The sequence below is a fragment of the Lynx rufus genome, unplaced genomic scaffold, assembly GCF_022079265.1.
Source record: "Lynx rufus isolate CCGP_SWC_20201006 ecotype Redwood Valley unplaced genomic scaffold, mLynRuf1.p SCAF_25, whole genome shotgun sequence".
Classification (NCBI taxonomy): domain Eukaryota; kingdom Metazoa; phylum Chordata; class Mammalia; order Carnivora; family Felidae; genus Lynx; species Lynx rufus.
The window spans coordinates 13,199,336-13,221,141 of NW_025814840.1; the positions used below are offsets into that span (position 1 = coordinate 13,199,336).

At 40.8% G+C, this 21,806-nt stretch overlaps 1 protein-coding gene across 2 annotated transcripts in view; it reads right to left on the reverse strand.

Annotated features, from left to right (window-relative positions):
• Positions 1–21,806, reverse strand: part of TBCE (tubulin folding cofactor E) — a 92,316-nt gene that overhangs the window by 35,126 nt on the left and 35,384 nt on the right. For both annotated transcript variants that reach the window (XM_047088616.1, XM_047088617.1), the window contains exon 3: positions 5,011–5,095. In XM_047088616.1, the coding sequence (XP_046944572.1) occupies positions 5,011–5,095 (85 nt within the window). The remainder of the gene's footprint in view (positions 1–5,010; positions 5,096–21,806) is intronic.

Below are 21,806 nucleotides of genomic sequence, written 5' to 3' on the forward strand. Positions count from 1 at the left end.
TGTTCTTAAAAATCTACACTTTTTAAACAGTGGTAATGAATCATTCAAGAAGAAATCTTTATTACTCTTTAGTTCGGCTGCAGGCAGATGAAAGGAGTTGGAATGGTATGTATTAGGTAGTTGCAAAGTAGATGCTGTGCCCTTTACAGATCAAAGGATAACATCAAAGATCAGTCTCCTCTGGCACATTCCTGGAGGGTTTCTCAGAAAACAAAACGGCCCCACAAATAATGAAAAATGCCAGTTGAATGAGTGCCCACCAGTAATAATAAATCTCCAAAAATAAACCAATAACTTACATAGACTCCACAGAGATTCTAGATTAATATGGAGATGTTACAACCCAACACCAAAATTCTGAACCCTGTCCAAAGAGAAAACATATGGGGAAGGAGCAGAAGGAGGAGGGTCCAAACGTTTTACTCATTAGCATTCAGCATGTTCCAGTGCCTTCCTCTTCCTGCCCACCAAGTACAGATGATGCTAACAAAAGGACATCCTGATCATGGCCCTGGTAGAAGTGGAGACTCCCACAAACCCCTGTAATCGAGGCTCAACCTGTACCATTATCCCCAACGGGTAAATTCAGAATGCCAGTTAAATTTGAATTTCACCATGCATTTTGCATATTTATTACCTGCATCTGGCAATCTTCAAAGGTAAAGGGTCCTCAAGAGATTACAAAATTCTCCATAGGAAGCATTTTCTCATTGGGGATTTAGATGCTGCATCCTGGGAAAGGCTGGGTCCCTGGGGAGACTCCAAAAAATGTTGTTGATCTTCATAACCTGTTTGCTGCAGGCATGTTTAGAGCCTTTCAGGCAAGCTCGCAGAACTAACTGTTCAATTTCACTCGACCATGTATATTGCTGTATGTGAGAAGTGACCTGGCTAACTCATGTTCCCAATGGAAAAACACTCGGTTAGCTAAGCATCTTTTTGTAGACTGCTCCTGAGTGATGCAATTTTTATTTTGCCCTGATTTATGGGAGTCTTCCAAGTATGAAATTCCTCTCTTCTTCATCTTTTGCAAGCCATCAGTACATTTAGTGACTTTTTAAAAAAAATTCTTGCAACACTTTATACCACATCAGGGAAGTAGTTTAGACGGATTCATTAATGCCATCGCAAGAACCTCAAAATGCTTTACAACAATCTTTACGACAATCTTTATGGCACACACAGGATGAGTTCATCAAGATTCTATTTTGTAAGTTATCCAGGATTGTGCACAAAGCCTAAACAGTGTGTTTCCTCTGATGTCAGGTGTTAGATTCCATTCACTGGTGCCAAAGAAAAGTCACAATTTTTTTTTTAAGATTTTATTTTTGAGTAATCTCTACACCCAAAGTGGGGCTCAAACTTACAACCCGAGATCAAGAGTCGCATGCTCCACCAACTGAACCAGCCAGGTGCCACAAAAAGTCACACTTCAAGATTTCTTGCTCACCAGAAAAATTAGGTAACTGCTTGGAAAGAGGGTATTTTAAATAAAACCTGAGCAGTGGAATGCTGTCCCACACAGTTGTTTACAGTATACTCTCTAGGTTGAAAGAAAAAACTGGAAATCACTCTGCTATCTAAGGGACAAGGTGCAGAGAACATCAAGGTTCATCACCTTAATTGAATGCCTCTACTCCCCCAGAAACAAGAGACGGAGAACAGCACCCAGGAAAGCACTGCTGCCTGGTTCATAGCACAAATTCTAGGAGAAACCTGTAAACTAATATTAACTGGTAGTATCCCAAATATTTATTATGGGTAATAGCTCAGGAGATCACCATATTTACTGCAGGTTATATCAGAGATCAGAGTGACTACAGAGTCACTACAACTACAGAGTGACATGAAATGATCAAAACCCAGGTTTAGAGGGGGCCTTAGGAGGCGATCTGGTCCACTCCCTAATCCTCTTCTGACACACTCACACCAACTACTGGGGGTGGGGAAAAAACCCCACAGAACGATCTTATTTTTAGAGGCCTCCAATGAAGAGGAATCCACAGCCAGGATTTCATCAGCTCAACTAAAATGCTATCCTCATAACCCATTGCCATATTTGGTCATCAGTAAAAAATATTAATGACACCGGTCATAACAATCTCAAAGAGTCAGAATAAGGATCAAATGTGATAAAATATGGCGACACTATAAACTAACTGTACAAATGTTTATTCCCTGGGTTCAAGTGAAACCCATATTCTTCCGTCAGGTGATTATTAAAGGAGAGATTAGACCCTGGCAAATGTTATTCCACTTTACAGTGGAGTCTCATGAGATTAAGGTGAGCCGAGCTGGTCGTGGGAAAATCTACTGAGAACGACGTGTGCCATGAGTCAGGCCTTGAGAACGACACGGTCTCTTCTAAAAATCTGTCGTCGAGGGGCAGGACCTTACTCTGAACAGCAGAGCGTCAGTCATCCTACCAACCTGATGCTGGGGATGCGCACCAGAGCTCACCAAAATCCACTTCATACATCCTGACATCTTGCTTAAAATGCAAAGGCAGCAAACTTTTAGAAGATTTGAATTTCACCATGCATTTTGTATACTTACTACCCGCATCTGGCAATCTTACCCAAAGGTAAAGAGTTCTCAAGAGATTACAAAATTCTCCATAGGAAGCATTTTCTCATTGGGGATTTAGATGCTGCATCCTGGGAAAGGCTGGGTCCCTGGGGAGACTCCAAAAAAATGTTGTTGATCCTCATAACCTATTTGCTGCAGGCATGTTTAGAGCCTTTCAGACAAGTTCGCAGAACTAACTGTTCAATTTCACTCGACTATATATATTGCCGTATGTGCCAGAGCACCTCTCTCCATTGTTATATATGCAACACTAGCAGTCCCCTGATATTAACCCAGGCTTCTGAAGAGAGAAGGACCCGAGTTCTGCTAGAATAGGATGGCCTGGGACTCATTTTTCTTGTCGAAAACAGGTACACTACCATTTTGCCATTTACCGTAATATTTCACACGTTTATCATGAGAAAATTTGTGATCTGACAGCTTAAAATTGCTTCAGCTTCATGAAAATAACGTCTAAACATAAAGAAAAATGTTTACTGTGGTAAAATACTTGTCATTATGACTTTCCAAGTAGAATTTGCAATATAAAAAAAGACTGCAACGAATTTGACAGGGAAGAAGCACATATGACATATTAGGACGAGATCTGAATTAGTTCAATAACAAGTAACATGTAACATAATCTGTTTTGTCTGATGCAGAGATATTAAGATATTGGTATAAGCTTTATTAGTCATGTTCTAATTATACCAATATAAACATTAACAACTATACAGATCATTCCTTCACTCTAGGCAAGTGGTTCTCTACTACATCAGATCCAATGCTCCTCTCTGTACTGCCCAATAAATATCCTGAAATGGAATTCATAATTAACATTATCTACCCATATAGGGCTTCAAAGTCAACAAAAGGCTCATTTCAATGAAACGAAAGAAAAGTAGTTTATAGTAAGAGAAATGTCTGTAAATGCTCAGGCATGACTACACTAGAAGACATAATGAAATCAGGAAATGCTGCTCCAAGGGTAAGAATCCAAACACTGAGCCCATGTCCTTGAACCGAGGCCTCCTATCAGCGCATTAGGCAAATCCTAGATCTGCCAGGACCAAAAGAACCCTTGATTTCTATACTCAGAATAACTAAGACTGCAAATATCACTCTACCTAAAGACCACGAAGGACCATGCAGGCATGGCTCAGGTGGGTGAGGGAGCAACAGGCCAGGGTAAGAAATTTCTATTTCCACACCTCCCTAAACATATCCTCCATGAACTCTTTTTTTTTTTTTTAAAGTTTATTTATTTTGGGAGATAGAACACAAGCAGGGCAGAGGCAGAGAGAGGGAGAGAGAGAGTTCCAAGCAGGCTCTGCACCATCAGCACAGAGCCCGACATAGGGCTCGATCTCACAAACCATGAAATCATGGACCTGAGCTGAAACCCAGAGTCACACACTTAAACGACTGAGCCACCCGGGCATCCCGCCCTGCCCTCACCTCCGTGAACTCTTGACAGATTCTGAGCTGGCCTCATTCCATGTCTGCAATCACAACTGGCCTCCAAGGACATGCTGATTCTTCTATCCTGATATTCTAAAATTACAGACTGGTAGGCCGGGGAAACGTATTTTGCTATTATCTAATTTCAATCCCCATTTTAGAGGTTAATAAATTTAGTGCTGTTTGGGGTCATAAAGATTGTTAAGAACAGAGTTAGAGGCCTCTTGATTTCCAGGCCAGGACTGTGTTCACTGTACCACATTTAAGGAAAAATAAGCTTAATGTTAAGAGATCTTTTTGAGAACGGAAACCTAAAGAAAACAAACAAAAATTTAAAAGATTCTGCCTGAAATCACCCCACCATCTTTTTCAAAGCTTCATGCAGCTTCTCTGAAGTCAAGCAGTTAAAAATATTAATAGACATGCAATATAAGGTGTAACTCTTTCCATGATATAGTCTTTTTTAATGGTGGCCTAGCATTCTACCCTTCGGATGTTCTGTATTTTGTTCAATCAACTGCTTCTTACTAGATATCTAAGCTATTTTCTTTTTTACTACTCACTTAGTGGACTCACTTGTTAATGAATTGATGAGAAATGTTTATATTTATCCACTTAAAAAAAATCTGTTGGGGCGCCTGGGTGGCTCAGTCGGTTAAGCGTCCAACTCTTGGTTTCAGTCCAGATCATGATCTCATGGTCATGAGATCGAGTCCTACATCAGGCTCTGCACTGACAGTGCGGATTCTTGGGATTCTCTCTCTCCCTCTCTGCCCCTCCCCTGCTCTCTTCATCTCTCTCTCAAAATAAATATTAAACACTAACAAAAAAAAAGTTGTACAAATGGAATTGTTTTTAGAACACATCAAATTCTACATTGTAACTACCCCCAAAGCCAAACATTTCCTCTTCTCCACCTCCCTTTATTCAAATCTTAAATATTGTCCCAAATAACCATGCAAATTCATCATGACAAATTACCTGCATTTAAAATACACAATCCCTTCATGGCTTCCATCATGCTTTCCTCTCGCGGGATTGTCCCATTCCACTCCTAGCCAGAGTCCTAGCAGAATAAGAGAAACCAGGTAAGCAATAAGGGATGACAGAGATCATTAACACTCCTTTTCTCGGCAAGCCAATACAGTTTGTGCCAGGAACCGTATCACACAGACACCACTGGGGGAGGAAAAGTATCTTTGGAAAAGGACAAGCTAACCTCAGAGCCGGGACTGCAGTCAGCAGATACAATGGCATGTTTGGTTCAAAAGCCGACAAAAATTACAACTGCAGGAAACAACAAATTTACTAAGCACTTACTGAATGCCAGAAACTTTCTTTGCATTTTCTCATTGGTATCCTTACAACAGACATTTCAGCTTTGTAAAGCAGATTCTTCTTCTTACCTTCTTTTTACCAGTTCCCAAGCAAATACACAAGTTTTTTTTAGTCCTGGTCTAGTAATCTGCTTTTCACAAAATAAAAAAAATCTATATGTAAATGGTCTTCTTAGTCAACATAGGTAAAATAACTTGCCCGAAGTCAGACATCTTCAAAACCAGGTCATGCTAACTCCAGAAGCCAACTCCTACCCATCACACTGTGCTGTGTATAACTCACACCTTATATTTGTATAGCACCTTACAGTTTCCAGAGCATTTTCTTTCCTTTCCCTCTTCCCTTCCACACCAGATACAGCACCGTGCTAGGTGCAAAAGACAGAGAGTTTCACTTCTGGATCAGCCTTCTTGGTGAAAAATAGGAAAGCTAGATAAACTATTTTTTTACAGCACACTTTTAATTTTTTTTTTAATGTTTATTCTTTTTTTTTTTTTGAAAGAGGGAGACAGACAGACAGAGGCACAGTACAAGTCGGGGAGAGGGAGAGAGAGAGGAAGACACAGAATCCAAAGCAGGGTCCAGGCTCTGAGCTGTCAGCACAGAGCCCAATGCGGGGTTTGAACCCATGAACTGTGAGATCATGACCTGAGCCGAAGTTGGATACTTAACCAACTGAACCACTCAGGCACCCCTGGATAAACTCTTTTCAAAAATCATTTTACATATCGGAGCACTTCGGTGGCTCAGTCGGTTAAATGTCCAACTCCTGATTTTGGCTATATAAATAAAGAGTTCCAGGGGCACCTGGGTGGATCAGTCAGTTAAGTGTCAGACTTAGCTCAGGCCATGATCTCATGGTTTGTGAGTTCAAGCCCATTAGGGCTCTCTGCTATCAGTGCAGAGCCCACTTCAGATCCCTCTGTATCCCCCACCCCGCCCCACCCTTCACTCACTCACACTCTCCCTCCCCCTCACTCTCTCAAGGAGTAAAAAAAAAAAAAAAAAAAAATTTTTTTTTGATTAAAAAAAAAAATGAAGAGCTCCAAATAAATAGTAATGATGGATGCACAATGATGTGAATGTACTTAATACCACTGAACTGTACTTAAAAATGGTTAAAAAGGGGGTGCCTGGTGGCTGAGTCAGTTGAGCATCTGACTCTTGGTTATGGCTCAGGTCATGATCCCAGGGTCATGGGATCGAGCCCCACATCAGACTTTGCAATGAATGTGGAGTCTGCTTGGGATTCTCTCTCTCCCACACTCTGTCCCTCTCTCCCACTCATGCCCTTTCTCAAAACAAAACAAAACAAAACAAAACTAATGGTTAAAATGGTTAGTTTGGTCATGTACATTTACTACAATTAAAAAAATATGTATACATATAAAATATCTCTTTGAAAGCACCAGAGAGCTACTAAGGCAGTGAAGAATTACAAGGCTGATGTGGAGAAGAGGGAAACCCAAAGAGTTGAACTAATAAGCATGTAGAGCAATCTTTTCCCCTTGAGGCATCTGATAATTCTGATAGAAGAAGTTAAAAAGCTGAACAGACCTTTGGACAGATTTCAGGGGCTAAGAAATCAATATTGAAAATCACAGCCTCCCAGGGAAGGTGAAAGTTGCCGAGAAACTCTCTAGGATTTGTACTGGGCTCAAAATGTCTTCATTCTAAGAGTAAGGAGGAATCAACTCTAAATAAACTAGCCCTTGTAGGGATTAACGGCCAACTTCAAATAATCTCATTCTCAGATACGTTTAAAGTGATCTGGGATTGCTACTGACCCTAGCTACATGCCAGAGCAAATTTCAGTCCTCTCTGGAGGAAGATAACACTATTGTAAAGCTCAAATTATAAGTTTTCATAATAATTTCTGGCACTTAAAAAGTATCTAAGAAAAAGACAAAGACATACAAAAAGACAAAGACTATGTGACTGAGAACCAAGGAAAACAACAGCCAACAATAAACAGATTAATCAGGCATCTGCATGATGGAGTTTTAACTGTATTTAATGTTTGCAAGAAAAGCTTGAGAATTTTGCAGAAAAGTTTAAAACTCCATTTTTTAGAATCCTAAGTAAAACTCCAGAACTGAAAAACACAATTCAAATTATAATCTAATGGGTGGAGTTTTCAAATAGATTATCCTAGGGGCACCTGGATGGCTCAGTGGGTTGAATGTCTGACTCTTGGGTTTGGGCTCAGGTCATGATCTCAGTTTTGTGGGTTTGAGCCCCCACATCGGGCATTGCACTGGCAGCATAGAGCCTGCTTGAGGTTTTCTCTCTCCCTCTTTCTGTCCCTCCTCCACTTGTGCTGTCTGTCTTCCTCAAAATAAATAAACCCAAGAAGTTAAAAATAAAAAGAAAATAGACTATATCATACATTATTAAAAAACAGGTCAGAAAAAATATAGAGAATGAAGCCTAGTGATGTGGGATGAAAAACAAGGGCTAGAGTGAAAGAGACCTAAGGGCATAATGAAAAGGTCTACTACATATATAACTGAAGTCCCAAAAAGAGAGGAGAGATTGTGGAAGAAGTAATCTTTGAAGAAATGAGGACTGATAATATTATAAAGCTAAAGAAAGCCATTAAGCCACAGACTCAAGAAGCTCAAAAAACACCAAAGTACAAATGCAAAGAAAACCACACCCAAGCACATTAGGATACAATTGCCATACACCAAAGACAAAGAGAAAAATCCTAAAACAGCTGGGGGTGGGGGAGAGGAAACAGATTACCATCAAAGGAAAACAACCAGATCAACAGCTGACTTCCTCGTAAAGACAGTAAAAGCCAGAAGACAAACGAATGATTCAAAACACTGAAAGAAAGTAACTGGTGATCTGGAGCACTGTAATTGGTGAAAATATCCCTCAAAAAGTGAAAGTGCACAAGGAGCCCTGAATAGCCAAAACAATCTTGAAGTACAAAGTCAGAGGACACACTTTCCAGTTTCAAACTTACTACGAAGCTACCATAATCAAAACAATGTGCTGGCATAAGGATAGATGACATACAGACCAATGGAATAGAATTTCGAGACCAGAAGTGAACCCATAAATGGTCAACTGATTTTTTACAAAAATGCCTAGTCAATGGGGAAAGGACAATCTCTTCAACAAATCGTGCTGAGGCAGCTAGATATCCTCATACCAAAGAAAAAATGTGGACCCCTACCTCACATCATAGGACCCACATAGATTGCTAATATAAGGGCTAAACTCATATAACACTTGGAAGAAAGCTTAGAGATAACTCTTCAGGACCATGGATTTGGCAATGAATTCTTAGAATACCAAAGCACAAGCGACAAAAGAAATATAGGTAAATTGGACCTCACAAAAATTAAACACTTATTTGCAAAGGACATGGTCAAGAATGTGAAAAGACAACCTACAGAATGGGAGAAAATATTTACAAATAACTCATTTGATAAGGGCTTAATATCTAGAATATAAAACAACACCTAAAACTTGATAACAAATTGATTAGTTTGTAGTTTTGATTTGCATTTCTCTGGTGGTAAGTGATGAGGAACATCTCTTCATGTGTCTGTTGGCCATCTGCATGTCTCACACCTGTCAAAAAGGTTAAAATAAAAAACACAAAAGGTGCACCTGGGTGGCTCGGTCGGTTAAGTGGCCAACTTCAGCTCAGGTCATGATCTCTAGGTTTGAGAGTTCAGGCTCCACGTCAGGCTCTGTGCTGACAGCTCAGAGCCTGGAGCCTGCTTTGGATTCTGTGTCTTCCTCTGCCCCTTCCCCGCTTGTGCTCTCTCTCTCAAAAATAAACATAAAAATTAAAAAAAAACCACAAAAAACAACAGATGTTGGTGAGGATGTAGAGAAAAAGGAAACCTCTTGCACTATTGGTGGGAATGCAAATTGGCACGGCTATGTGGAAGACAGTATGGAGGTTCCTCAAAAAGTTCTAAATAGAACTACCCAGCAATCACGCTATTGGGTATTTACCCAAAGAATACAGAAACACTATTCAGAGGGATACATACATCCCTATGTTTATAGCAGCATTCTTTATAATAGCCAAGATATGGAAGCAGACCAATTGTCCATTGACTGATGAAGGGATAAAGATGTGGTATATATACACGATGGAGTATTATTCAACCATAAAAAAGAATGAAATCTTGCCATTTGCAATGGTATGGCTGGAGCTAGAGAGTGTAACGCTAAGCAAAATAAGTCAGAGAAAGACAAATACCATATGATTTTGTGGAATTTAAGAAACAAAATAAGCAAAGGGGAAAAAGAGACAGACAGATCAAGAAACAGACCCTTAACTATAGAGAACTGATAGTTACAGAGGGAAGGTGGGAGGGGGAAATGGGTGAAATAGCAGAGGAGCACTGGGTGATGTACGAAATTGTACACCTGAGAGCAAGACAACACTATGTGTTAACAGGAATTAAAACTTAAAAAAAAAAAAAAAAGACAACCCAACTGAAAAATGGGCAAAGGACTTAGACATTTCTCCAAAGAAGATATACAAACAGCCCAAAAACGTATAAAAAGATGCTTAGTGTCATTAATCATTATGGAAATGCAAATCAAAACCACAAGGAGATACCACATCATACCTAGTAGTACAGCTATAATCAGAATAATGGAAAATAAAAATAATAATAATAATAATAATAATAATAATAATAATAATAATGGAAAGTAACAAGTGCTGGCAAGGATGTGAAAAAGCGGGAACACTCCAACATTGCTGGCGGAAACATAAAATGGTGTTGTCACTGTGGAAACAGTTTGGTGGTTCCTGAAAGAGCTAAATATGACCCACCGATTCTACTTATAGCTATATAACCAAAAGCGTTAAAAAGGCTCAGATACTTATATGCCAATGTTCACTGCAGTATTCGCAACAGCCAAAAGGTAAAATAACCCAAATATCCATCAACAGATGGACAGATCAAATGTGATACACATACCAAGGAATACTCAGCCATAAAAAGGAATGAAGTTCCCATACATGCTACCTGGATAAACTTCGAAGACATCATGTTAAATGAAATAAGCCATCCCGAGAGGACAAACACTGTATGGTTCTACTTACATAGTGACTATTCTAGATACCTTATGTAACTATAAAACTTAAAAATGGCTAAGATGGTAAATTTTATGTATATTTTACCACAATTAAATATTTCAACAGGTTAAAACAGGGGGAAGGAGGAGATGGGATAGATGGAGCACAGAAGATTTTTAAGGCCGTGAACCTACCCTGTATGGTATGTGTCATTATCAATTTTTCCAAACCAATAGAACATACAACATCAAGAGTGAACTTCAACAGACTTTGAGTAATAATGATGTATCAAGACAGGTTAACCAATTGCAACCAATGCACACTCTGGTGGGAGACACTGATAACGGGGTGGGGTGGGGGGTGGGGGGTGGGGGTGGGACAGGAGGAAATCTCCCTACCTGCTATTCAGTTTTGCTGTGAGCTTAAAACTACTCTAAAAAATAAAGTCCAGGGGCGCCTGTGTGGCTCAGTTGCTTGAGTGTCTGACTCCTGATTTCATCTCTGGTTAGTGAGATCAAGTCCCATGTCAGGCTCTGTGCTGATAGTGCAGAAAGAAAATAAAGTCTATTCAAAAATAGGTTAAAATGGAAAGATTCGTTACATATATTTTACAACAATCAAACGTTTTTAATAAAGGGGCGCCTGGGTGGGTCAGTTGGTTAAGCACCCGACTTTGGCTCAGGTCGCAATCTCACAGTTTGTGAGTTCGAGGCTCACATCGGGCTCCGAGCTTACAGTGCTGAGTCTGCTTCAGATTCTCTGTCTCTGCCTCTCTCCCTCCCCCTCCCCCACGGCACACGCAAGCTCTCTCTCCCTCGCAAAATAAATAAACATAAAAAAAAATGTTTTAACGAAAAACGGTCAAGGGGCACCTGGGTAGCTCAGTCAGTTAAGCGCCTGACTTCGGCTCAAGTCATGACCTCCTGGTCTGTGAGTCCTAGCCCCACGTTGGGCTCTGCGCTGATGGCTCGGAGCCTGGAGCCTGCTTCAGATTCCATGTCTCCCCCTCTCTGTGCACCTCCCTTGCTCACATTCTGTCCCTTTCTCTCTCTCTTAAAAAATAAAATAAACATTAAAAAAAATTTAATGGTCAAAATCTTTTATATGCGTGTTATAATTTAAAAATTAAAAAAATTTTTCAACAAAGAAAAATTAATAGGGGTGATCTTAAGGGTAAAGAAATTTATCCCAGGGGTGCCTGGGTGGCTGAGTTAAGCGTCAGACTTCAGCTCAGGTCATGATCTTGCGGTTTGTGAGTTTGAGCCCCATATTAGGCTCTGTGCTGACAGCTCAGAGCCTGGAGCCTGCTTCAGATTCTGTGTTCTGTGTCTCCCTCTCTCTGCCCCTCCCCTGCTCACGCATGCACACGCTCTCCCTCTCTCTCAAAAATAAATGTTAAAAATATTAAAAGAAAATTATCCCAGATGAAAATGTGAAGATACAGAGGGGAACAAAAAGAAAAGAGTAAATATATGGATAACTCTAAATTAAATAAAAATATAAATAATATCAGCTCTTTGTGTTTAACAGGCACAAAGATTAAAATATCCAGCATATGCATTAGAAGTGGGCAAACAGAATTAGTACTCGAGTATTCCAAGGTCTTTGCATGAGTCCACAGGAAGAAGTAAAATTACTAATTAGACTTTTGTAAGTCAAAGATGCATGTTTTTATCTCTATGATAATTACTCAATAAAAAATGCATGAGTACCAAATTAATAGAAAGGAAAAACAGAGCTTTAAAAATAATCCAGTAAAAGGGGGGAAAGGAGGGGAAAAAGGACAGAGCACAGGCAAGACAAATAGAAAGCAAATAGTAAGATGGTAAATATTAACCCAAATTATCAACAAATAAATGAAACAAAAAATGACTAAATGTTCTAATTACAAGAGTCAGCAGAAATGATCACTGGGATTTTTACAGGGATCAAACAGAATCTGTAGATTGCTTTGGGTAGTACTAGACGTTTTAACAATATTAACTCTTCCAACCCAGGAACATATGATGTCCATTTACTTGTGTTCAATTTCTTCCAGCAATGTTTTATAGTTTTCATTGTGTAAGTTTTTCACCTCCCTATTTAATTCCTAAGTATTTTATTCTTTTTGACATGGTATATGCATGCAATGGAATATTATTCGGCCTTAAAAAAGGAAGGAAATTCTGCCACATGCCACGACATGGATGAACCTTGCAGACATTATGCTGAGGGAGATACACCAGTCAGAAAAGGTGAACACTACAGTCAAATTCCTAAGAAACAGTAGAACGGTGGTTGCCTGGGACTGGTGAGAGAGGAGGATGAGACATCACCATTTAATGAGTATGAGATTTCAGTTTTGGAAGATAAAAAAAGTTCTAGACATGGATGATGATGATGGCTGCACAACAATACGAATGTACCTAATGCTACTGAACCATACCCTTAAACGATGTAAAATAAAAAAAAAAATAAAAATAAAAAGTGGGGGGAGGGGCAGGGAAAAAAGGAGAGAGAATCCCAAACAGGCTCCGTGCTGTCAACGTAGAGCCTGACATGGGGCTCCATCTCAAGAACCATGAGATCATGACCTGAGCTGAAATCAAGGGTCAGATGCTTAACTGACTGAGCCACCCAGGCACCCCTAAATTAGGAAATATTTTGAACAGGGGCGCCTGGGTAGCTCAGTTGGTTGAGCGGCCGACTTTGGCTCAGGTCATGATCTCACAGCTCATGGTTTCGAGCCCTGCGGTGGGCTCTGTGCTGACAGCTCAGAGCCTGGAACCTGCTTTGGATTCTGTGTCTCCCTCTGTCTCTGCCCTTCCCCCACTCATGCTCTGTCTCTCAGAAAATAAACAAACATTAAAAATTAAAAAAAATAGGGGCGCCTGGGTGGCTCAGTCGGTTAAGCGTCTGACTTCAGCTCAGGTCACGATCTCGCGGTCCGTGAGTTCGAGCCCCGCGTCGGGCTCTGGGCTGATGGCTCAGAGCCTGGAGCCTGCTTCCGATTCTGTGTCTCCCTCTCTCTCTGCCCCTCCCCCGTTCATGCTCTGTCTCTCTCTGTCTCAAAAATAAATAAAACGTTAAAAAAAAATTTAAAAAAAAATTAAAAAAAAATATATTTTGAACAGAATGATAAAAATACTACACATTGAAATCTGGAGATTGTATCTATAAGTGGCATTTTGAGAGAAACTTATGGACTGAAATGTATAGGTTAGATAGAAGATCGAAAATAATCATCTATCCCAAATGCTGAGGAGAGAAAAACGAGCAAATTAAACCTACAGAAAAGTAGAAGGCAAGAAATAATAAAGAGGAAAAACAAATAGGATAGCAAAATAACCAATAACCAACAGTTTCTTACCATAAAACATCTCCAAGATTTCTAACAGGGACAGATGTGAAAACCAGCAGCCATTATATAAAGGAATAAATCTTGAAATAAAAGAAAGTACAGGTGATATGGAAGCATAGATAAGAAGACAGATAATAGGGCCGGTGGGTAGGAAAGACACGCAGAAAGAAGTACTAACAGGAGGCAAACCTTGAAGGGAAAATATGTGAGCCCAAGGCAGAGTGGAGAGTTCAGGACCTATTTAGGGAACCTCAAAAAAAAAAAAAAAAATCAAGCTACAGCTGGAGGTGGGGCCCAGGGGTGGGGGCAGCAGTCATAGCAGGAGAAAAAGACTAGCAGGGGTGAAGAGAGGCTCAGCCCCAAGGTAAAACCTTCGTACAACACGGTAAAGAGCTTCAACTTTATCCTGCTTCTCCTGAGAACCCCTATTTAAGCAGCATGGAGAGACAGGATCTCCATTTTAAAGATAAGAAACTGAAGCTGTGGGGAAATACGTCACTAGCTCAAGGGAAACGTTCTTCCTCTAATCTCACAGCACTTCTGAAGGCAGATGTGTGGGTTTTTCCTCACCACACAATTCTCCAATTCTTGGCAGACAAACTGGGTATCCTACAATTTAACTCAAAGCTGACACTAACTGCCTGGATCAGCGCGGACCCCTTGGATGAAGGGCTCAGTCCCCTAATAATGACCCCACTTCAGACACCAGTCCTAAGTCCCAGGTTGTCACCCGGACTTCTCAGCAACCAGTTATAAAATCAGGGGTTTCCACATCTGTTACTCGCGTCTGACAATTTGCTAGAACTGCTCACAGAACTCCAGGAAACCGTTACGTTTACCGGTTTATTATACAAGATAAAACAGAGAACAGATGAACAGCTACATGAAGAGGTACACAGGGCGAGATCCAGAAGGGTCTTGAGTGCAGGTGTCTATCCCTACGGTTTGAGGTACACCACCCTCTCACCAGACTAGAAACCCTCCAAACCCCCCAGTTTAGGGATGTTCACGGAGACTCCATCATGTGGGCATGATTGATTATTCATCTCCAGCCCCCCTTCCCTCCCCAGAGGATGGAGGTGAGGGATGCGGGGGTGGGGGGTGGGGGGAGGGGGGGGTGGTGGTGAAAGTTCCAAGCTTCTAATTAAGGTGTCTTTCTGGCAACCAGCCCCTACCCTGAAGCTACTTAGGGGACCCCAGTCACCAGTCATTCATTATCATACAAAAAGATGCTCATCACTCTGGAGATTCCTTCTTTAGAAGCTCTTGGTGTTGGGAACAGGGGTGGAAGACCAAATGTTAGAACATGTGAAATTTTACTAAAACGTAGTCAGGTGGTTTCACAGGGGGAGCACTCACGCTCTACCATCATTGGTAGTCAACTGCAGACAGGAAGAGAGGAACCGGACTTTACATGGACTTGACCTTGCACCCAGATCCTCCTCTATTATTCCAGCCAGAAGAAGAGACATTTTCTTTATCCCCTGGGCAACAGCTCAGACAATGAGTAGCCACCAGACTTCACATTCTCAGTTTCCTCCAATGGACTTAGTTTATTATTTTTTTAAATGTTTATTTACTTTTGAGAGACAGAGAGACAGAGTGTGAGCTAGGGAGGGGCAGATAGAGAGGGAGATATAGAATCTGAAGCAGGCTCCAGGCTTCGAGCTGTCAGCACAGAGCCCGACGTGGGGCTTGAACACACAAACTGAGATTATGACCTGAGCTGAAGTCAGATGCTGAACCAACTGAGCCACCCAGGTACCCCCAGTGGACTTAGTTTATAACAGACTTCCCAACTTACTCCTTTCCTCCTTAAAAAAAAGCATGCCTCTCCTTTATTCCCTTGGACTTGCCCATGGATTTTGCCACAGCTTATTTGTTCTGGACTACAATTCTCTTTTATTCCTAAGTAAGCCTATCTTTTTCCTTTTTTTTTTTTTTCAACGTTTATTTATTTTTGGGACAGAGAGAGACAGAGCATGAACGGGGGAGGGGCAGAGAGAGAGGGAGACACAGAATCGGAAACAGGCTCCAGGCTCTGAGCCATCAGCCCAGAGCCTGACGCGGGGCTCGAACTCACGGACCGCGAGATCGTGACCTGGCTGAAGTCGGACGCTTAACCGACTGCGCCACCCAGGCGCCCCTTTTTCCTTTTTTAAACAGACATGTTTTTGTTTAAAGTGATCGCTATAGCCAACATGGGGCTCGAACTCACAACCTTCAGACCAAGAGTTGCATGCCATACCAACTGAGCCAGCCAGGCAGGGGGTTTATTTTAGTCCTAAATAAGCCCATCTCTTGCTGGTAAAATAACAGGCAGTTTTTATTTTTAAGTTTAACAAAAGATGCTCCTAGCATCCCCTACCACACAGGAAATTACATGGGTTTGGGGGAGGAGTTTTAGGTCAGGAACCAGAGGCAGAGACCAAATATATTTTTCTTATTATGTCACACTTGCCAAAATAACACAGCAAAAAAGGGCCAGACACAATTCTTTTGAGTCTTAACCCACTTTTTGTCAAACAAAGCCCTTCACAGAAGAAATAAATACAACAGATGTTATTCATCATAAAAGTTGTCAGAATGAATGGAGCTGGTGGACGTCACTAGGAAGGATGCACCACACAAGGCCATTCTTTCACACTGCAAGGAACAAGTCACTTCTCAAGCTAACACAGGTGGAAAGCGCAAGTCCCTCACGCAACTGTGATCAGCTGTAAGTCTGGTGAAGCATACCTACTGTTTGCCAAGTTCTTATCCAGTCCATTAACGACAGACTAGCAAGTACAGAAATCAGTACAGATGGGAAAACGGACAGAAGTGGCAGCTGGGCAGGACCACGGCATCAGTCAGTCCCAACATTGTAAGATCCAGGCTTCTGCCTTCTACATGCCATGGGCGAGAAGGCCCTATTAGCTTCAGTCTACCAAATTCAAATGTGCAAAAGACTGAAGCAGATGCTAGAATATAGGTTTATTAGTTTACAATGATAAACAAAACTGTTATACAAACCAAATATTCTGGCCAGCATGGGCAGTTCATTCTCTTCCTGGACATCAAGACACATGAAAAACCAACTGCAATCAGAGCCTTCACTAAAATAACAAGAATTAAAAATGACTCCAATGAACCAGCAATCATATTGCTTCGTATTTACCCAAACAAAAGTTAACGCCCAGATATTTACAGCAGCTTTGCTCATAATTGCCATAACTTGGAAGCATGGACAAACTGTGCTATCTCCAGACAATGCAGTGTTATTTAGCATTAAAAAGAAATGAGCTATCAAGCCATGAAAAGACATGGAGGAAATTTAAATGCATGTTACTAAGTGAAAAAAAAAGGCAATCTGAAAAGGCTTCATACTGTACCATTCCAACTATAGGACTTTCTAGAAAAGGCAAAACTATGGAGACAGGAAAAATTATCAGTGTTTAGGGAGGAGGAAGAGATGAATAGGCGGAGCACAGGGAATTTTGAGCCAGTGAAACTACTCTATGTGATATTATAATGGTGGATGCAGGCCATTGTGCATTTGTCAAAACACATAAAATGTACAACACCCAGAGTGAGCTCTAATGTAAATAATGGACTTTGGGTGATAATGAGAAATACAGAGAATCTTCCAGCTCCATTAAGCAATACTGATAATCTGATTTATTCAGTGTCAATCTTTACAAAATTACTCGCAGAGAGGGCAGGTGTTTAAGGTCTCCTACTATTGACAATGGCTTATAGCTGAAACAAACTCAGTTTCAATACTTTGGGAGCTGGACTCATACAACTATAAGATTAGTCTAAAATGCCTCAAGTTCTTTGAAATTGTGAAGTAGGTTGTTTTTAGCACCATCCTAGGCAGTCTTGCTCCAGGAATATGCCAATGCCACTGGGAAGTAGTCTTGCTTTTGTAACCTGTAACTTGAGAATATCTAAAAAACATATGCAGTTCACTTACAATTGAAAAAAAAAAAAAAATGGAGGGGCCCAAGACGGCATAACAGCATGGAAGTTTTTTTTGTCTCTCGTCCCTGAAATGCAGCCAGATCAATACCAAACCATCTTGCACACCTAGAAAACTGATTTGAGGATTAACACAACAATCTGCACAACCTGAACCACAGAACTTAGCAGGTACATGGCGTGGAGAGGTGAACTGGGGGAGAGGGAAGCCATGGAAGGAAGGGAGCTGTTTTTGCTTCTGGAGAGAGGACAGAGACGGGGGGAGAGTATGGGAAAAGCACCCCCCCCCCACCCCTGAAAGCAGCTAGAGAGAAAGAGGAAGAGTGGAAACAGCTGCAAGGGACTGAACAAAAAAGGGAGAAAGGAGAAAGAAGAGTGTTTAAATTCCATTAAGGCTATAAATAGGGAGTGCAGAGTCTGAAACTCCGCAGCTTGATACCTGGTGGTGCTCTGGTGGGAAGGGCGAATCCACAGGAGCAGAGCGTGAGGTTTCAGGGGTCCTTCAACCACATGGGGAGAGGTGGTTCCCCTGCAGGGAGGACATTTGGTACAAGCTGTGTGGCCTCCCCACCGGCAGAGGTCCCAATAGACCCCAGAGATCAACCACATTCGCTGGTGTTGGAACAAGGACATCAGGGGTGAAGCCTGGCACCAGATGTGTGTTGTGATTTACCATAATCTCTGACACGCTGAGGCTATACAATCGTGCGAACTTTTTCTGGGGCAGGCGGGCACCCAGCCACTGTTCCGTGAGACCATTCCCCAGAGGGTCTGAGCAGGTCAAGGCCACAGTCCCTCAGAAAGTGAGGGGATGGGAAACACAGCCCCATCTGAGACAAAATTCAGGAGGGAGGTGCTGTCTGGCAGTCTGACGGCTTGGTCACAGACAATGCAGAAGCAGGGAGAGGACGGAAGCTGGAGACAATGGAGGGGCACTTGATTGCCGATCATGGAAAGCACAGAGTTCTGATACTAGAGCCTGGCTAGCTGGGTGACGCCATTTTCACCCCTCGGGGCGCATGCACATACACGCCTACTCACGCCACAACGATACACCCCAGTAAATTAAGCAGCACCATCTAGTGGAGAATGGAGCCGTTACACCAAGCCTTGGCCAACTGCGCCAATCGTGCTCTATAGAACATCAGTCTCTCCGCCTGCTTAGTTTACAGACTATAAAGTACTTCATAGTTTGACTTCTAGGGGAAACTGCATGTAATTTCAATCGTATTTCACTCTGTTTGCTGGTCCATCTGTTCAATTATTTTTTCTTTTCTTATTCTTCAATACAGAAAGAAAAAATTTAATTTTTATTTTTTGTTTTTATAAAAATGATTCTTAAATTTACTTTTTTGTAAATTTTTAAAATTCTATTTTACATTCAGTTTATTTTATTCTTTTTTCAAATTTTCAAATGTTTTCCTTTTTTTTTTCTTTTCTTTCCCTTTTTTGTCTAATCTATCAAGCTTCTTTCAACAACCAGACCAAAACACACCTAGGATCTAGCATCCTTTGATTTTTTGTGTGTTTTTTTTAATTTTTATTTATTTTTTTACTTTTTTCCTTTTCTTTCTTCAAAATGAAGAAACAAAGGAATCCACCCCAAAAGAAAAAACAGGAAGAAATGACAGCCAGGGACTTAACCGACAGATAAAACAGATACAAGCAAGATGTCTGAACCAGAATTTAAAATCACAATGATAATACTGGCTGGGGTTGAAAATAGATTAGAATCACTTTCTGCAGTGATAAAAGAAATAAAAGCTAGTCAGGATGAAATAAAAAATGCTATAACTGAGCTGCAATCTCAAATGGATGCCACAGAAGCAAGGATGGATGAAACAGAGCAGCCGCCAATCAGTGATATAGAGGACAAATTTATGGAGAATAATGTAGCAGAAAAAAAGAGGGAGACCAAGGCAAAAGAGCACGATATAAAAATTAGAGAATTCAGTGACTCATTAAAAAGGAATAACATCTGAATCATAGGGGTCCCAGAAGATGGAGAGAGAGAAAAAGGGGTAGAAGCTTTACATGAGCAAATCATAGTGGAAAAATTTCCTAACCTAGGGAAAGACGCAGACATCAAAATCCAGGAAGCACAGGGGACTCCCATTAGATCCAACAAAAACAGACCATCAACAAGGCATGTCATACTCAAATTCACAAAATACTCAGGCAAGGAAGAATCATGAAAGCAGCAAGGGGAAAAAAGTCCTTTACTTAAAGGGGAAGACAGATCATGTTCACAGCAGACCTATCCACAGAAACTTGGCAGGCCAGAAAGCAGTGGCAGGATATATTCAATGTGCTGAACCAGAAAAACATGCAGCCAAGAATTCTTTATCCAGCAAGGCTGTCATTCAAAATAGGAGGAGAAATAAAAAGTTTCTCAAACAAAAACTAAAGGAGTTTGTGACCACTAAACCAGCCCTGCAAGAAATTTTAAGGGGGACTCTCTGTGGTGAGAAAAGACAAACAAACAGACCAAAAGCAACAAAGACTTGAAAGGACCAGAGAATACCACCAGAAACTCCAACTCTACAGGCAACATAATGGCAATTAATTCATATCTTTCAGTACTCACTCTAAACATCAATAGACTAAACGCTCCAATCAAAAGACATAGGGTAACATAACGGATAAGAAAACAAGATCCATCTATATGCTGTTTACAAGAGACCCATTTTAGACCTAAAGACACCTTCAGATTCAAAGTAAGGAGGATATGGAGAACCATCTACCATGCTAATGGTTGCCAAAAGAAAGCCAGAGTAGCCATACTTATAACACACAATCTAGATTTTAAATTTTTTAATGTTTATTTAATTTTGAGACAGAGAGAGACAGAGCATGAACAGGGGAGGGTCAGAGAAAGGGAGACAAAGAATCTGAAACAGGCTCCAGGCTCTGAGCTGTCAGCACAGAGCCCAACGTGGGGCTCGAACTCACAAGCTGTGAGATCATGACCTGAGCCAAAGTCGGATTCTCAACCGACTGAGCCACCCAGGCGCCCCACACAATCTAGATTTTAAAATAAAGACTGTAACAAGAGATGAAGAAGGTCATTAGATCATAATTAAAGGGTGTTCCACCAAGAAGATCTAACAATTTATAAACATTTATGCTCCAAATGTGAGGGCACCCAAATATACAAATCAATTAATCACAAGCATAAACAAACTCGTTGATAATACCATAATAGTAGGGGACTTCAACACCTCACTTACAACAATGGAGAGATCATCTAAACAGAAAATCAACAAGGAAACAATAGCTTTAAATGACAGATGGACTTAATAGATATATTCAGAACATTTCATCCTAAAGCAGAATACACATTCTTCTTGAGTGGACATGGAATATTCTCCAGAAGACATCACATACTGAGACACAAATCAGCCCTCAACAAGTACAAAAAGATCGAGATCGTAATGTGCATATTTTGAAACCATAAGGCTATAAACTTGAAATAAGCCACAAGAAAAAATTTGGAAAGATAACAAATAGTTGGAGACTGAATAACATCCTACTAAAGAATGAATGGGCTAACAAAAAAGTTAAAGAGGAAATTTAAAAAGTACATGGAAGTAGGGACACCTGGGTGGCTCAGTTGGTTGAGCGTCCAACTTCGGCTCAGGTCATTATCTCACAGTTCATGGGTTCAAGCCCCACAATGGGCTGTGTGATGACAGCTTGCCTGAAGCCTGCTTCGGATTCTGTGTCTCTCTCCCTGCCCTCCCCTGCTCATGTTCTCTCACAAAATTAAATAAACATTAAAAAAAAAAAAAAAGTACATGGAAGTCAATGAAAACAATAACACCACAGCCCAAAACCTCTGGGTCATAATAGGGAAGTATATAGCAATCCAGGTCTTCCTAAAGAAGGAAGAAAGATCTCAAATACACAATCTAACCTTACACCTTAAAGAGCTGGAAAAAGAACAGCAAATAAAACCCAAAACCAGCAGAAGATAGGAAATAACAAAGATTAGAGCAGAAATCACTGCTATCGAAACCAAAACAACAGTAAAACAGATCAATGAAACCAGGAGCTAGTTCTCTGAATTAACAA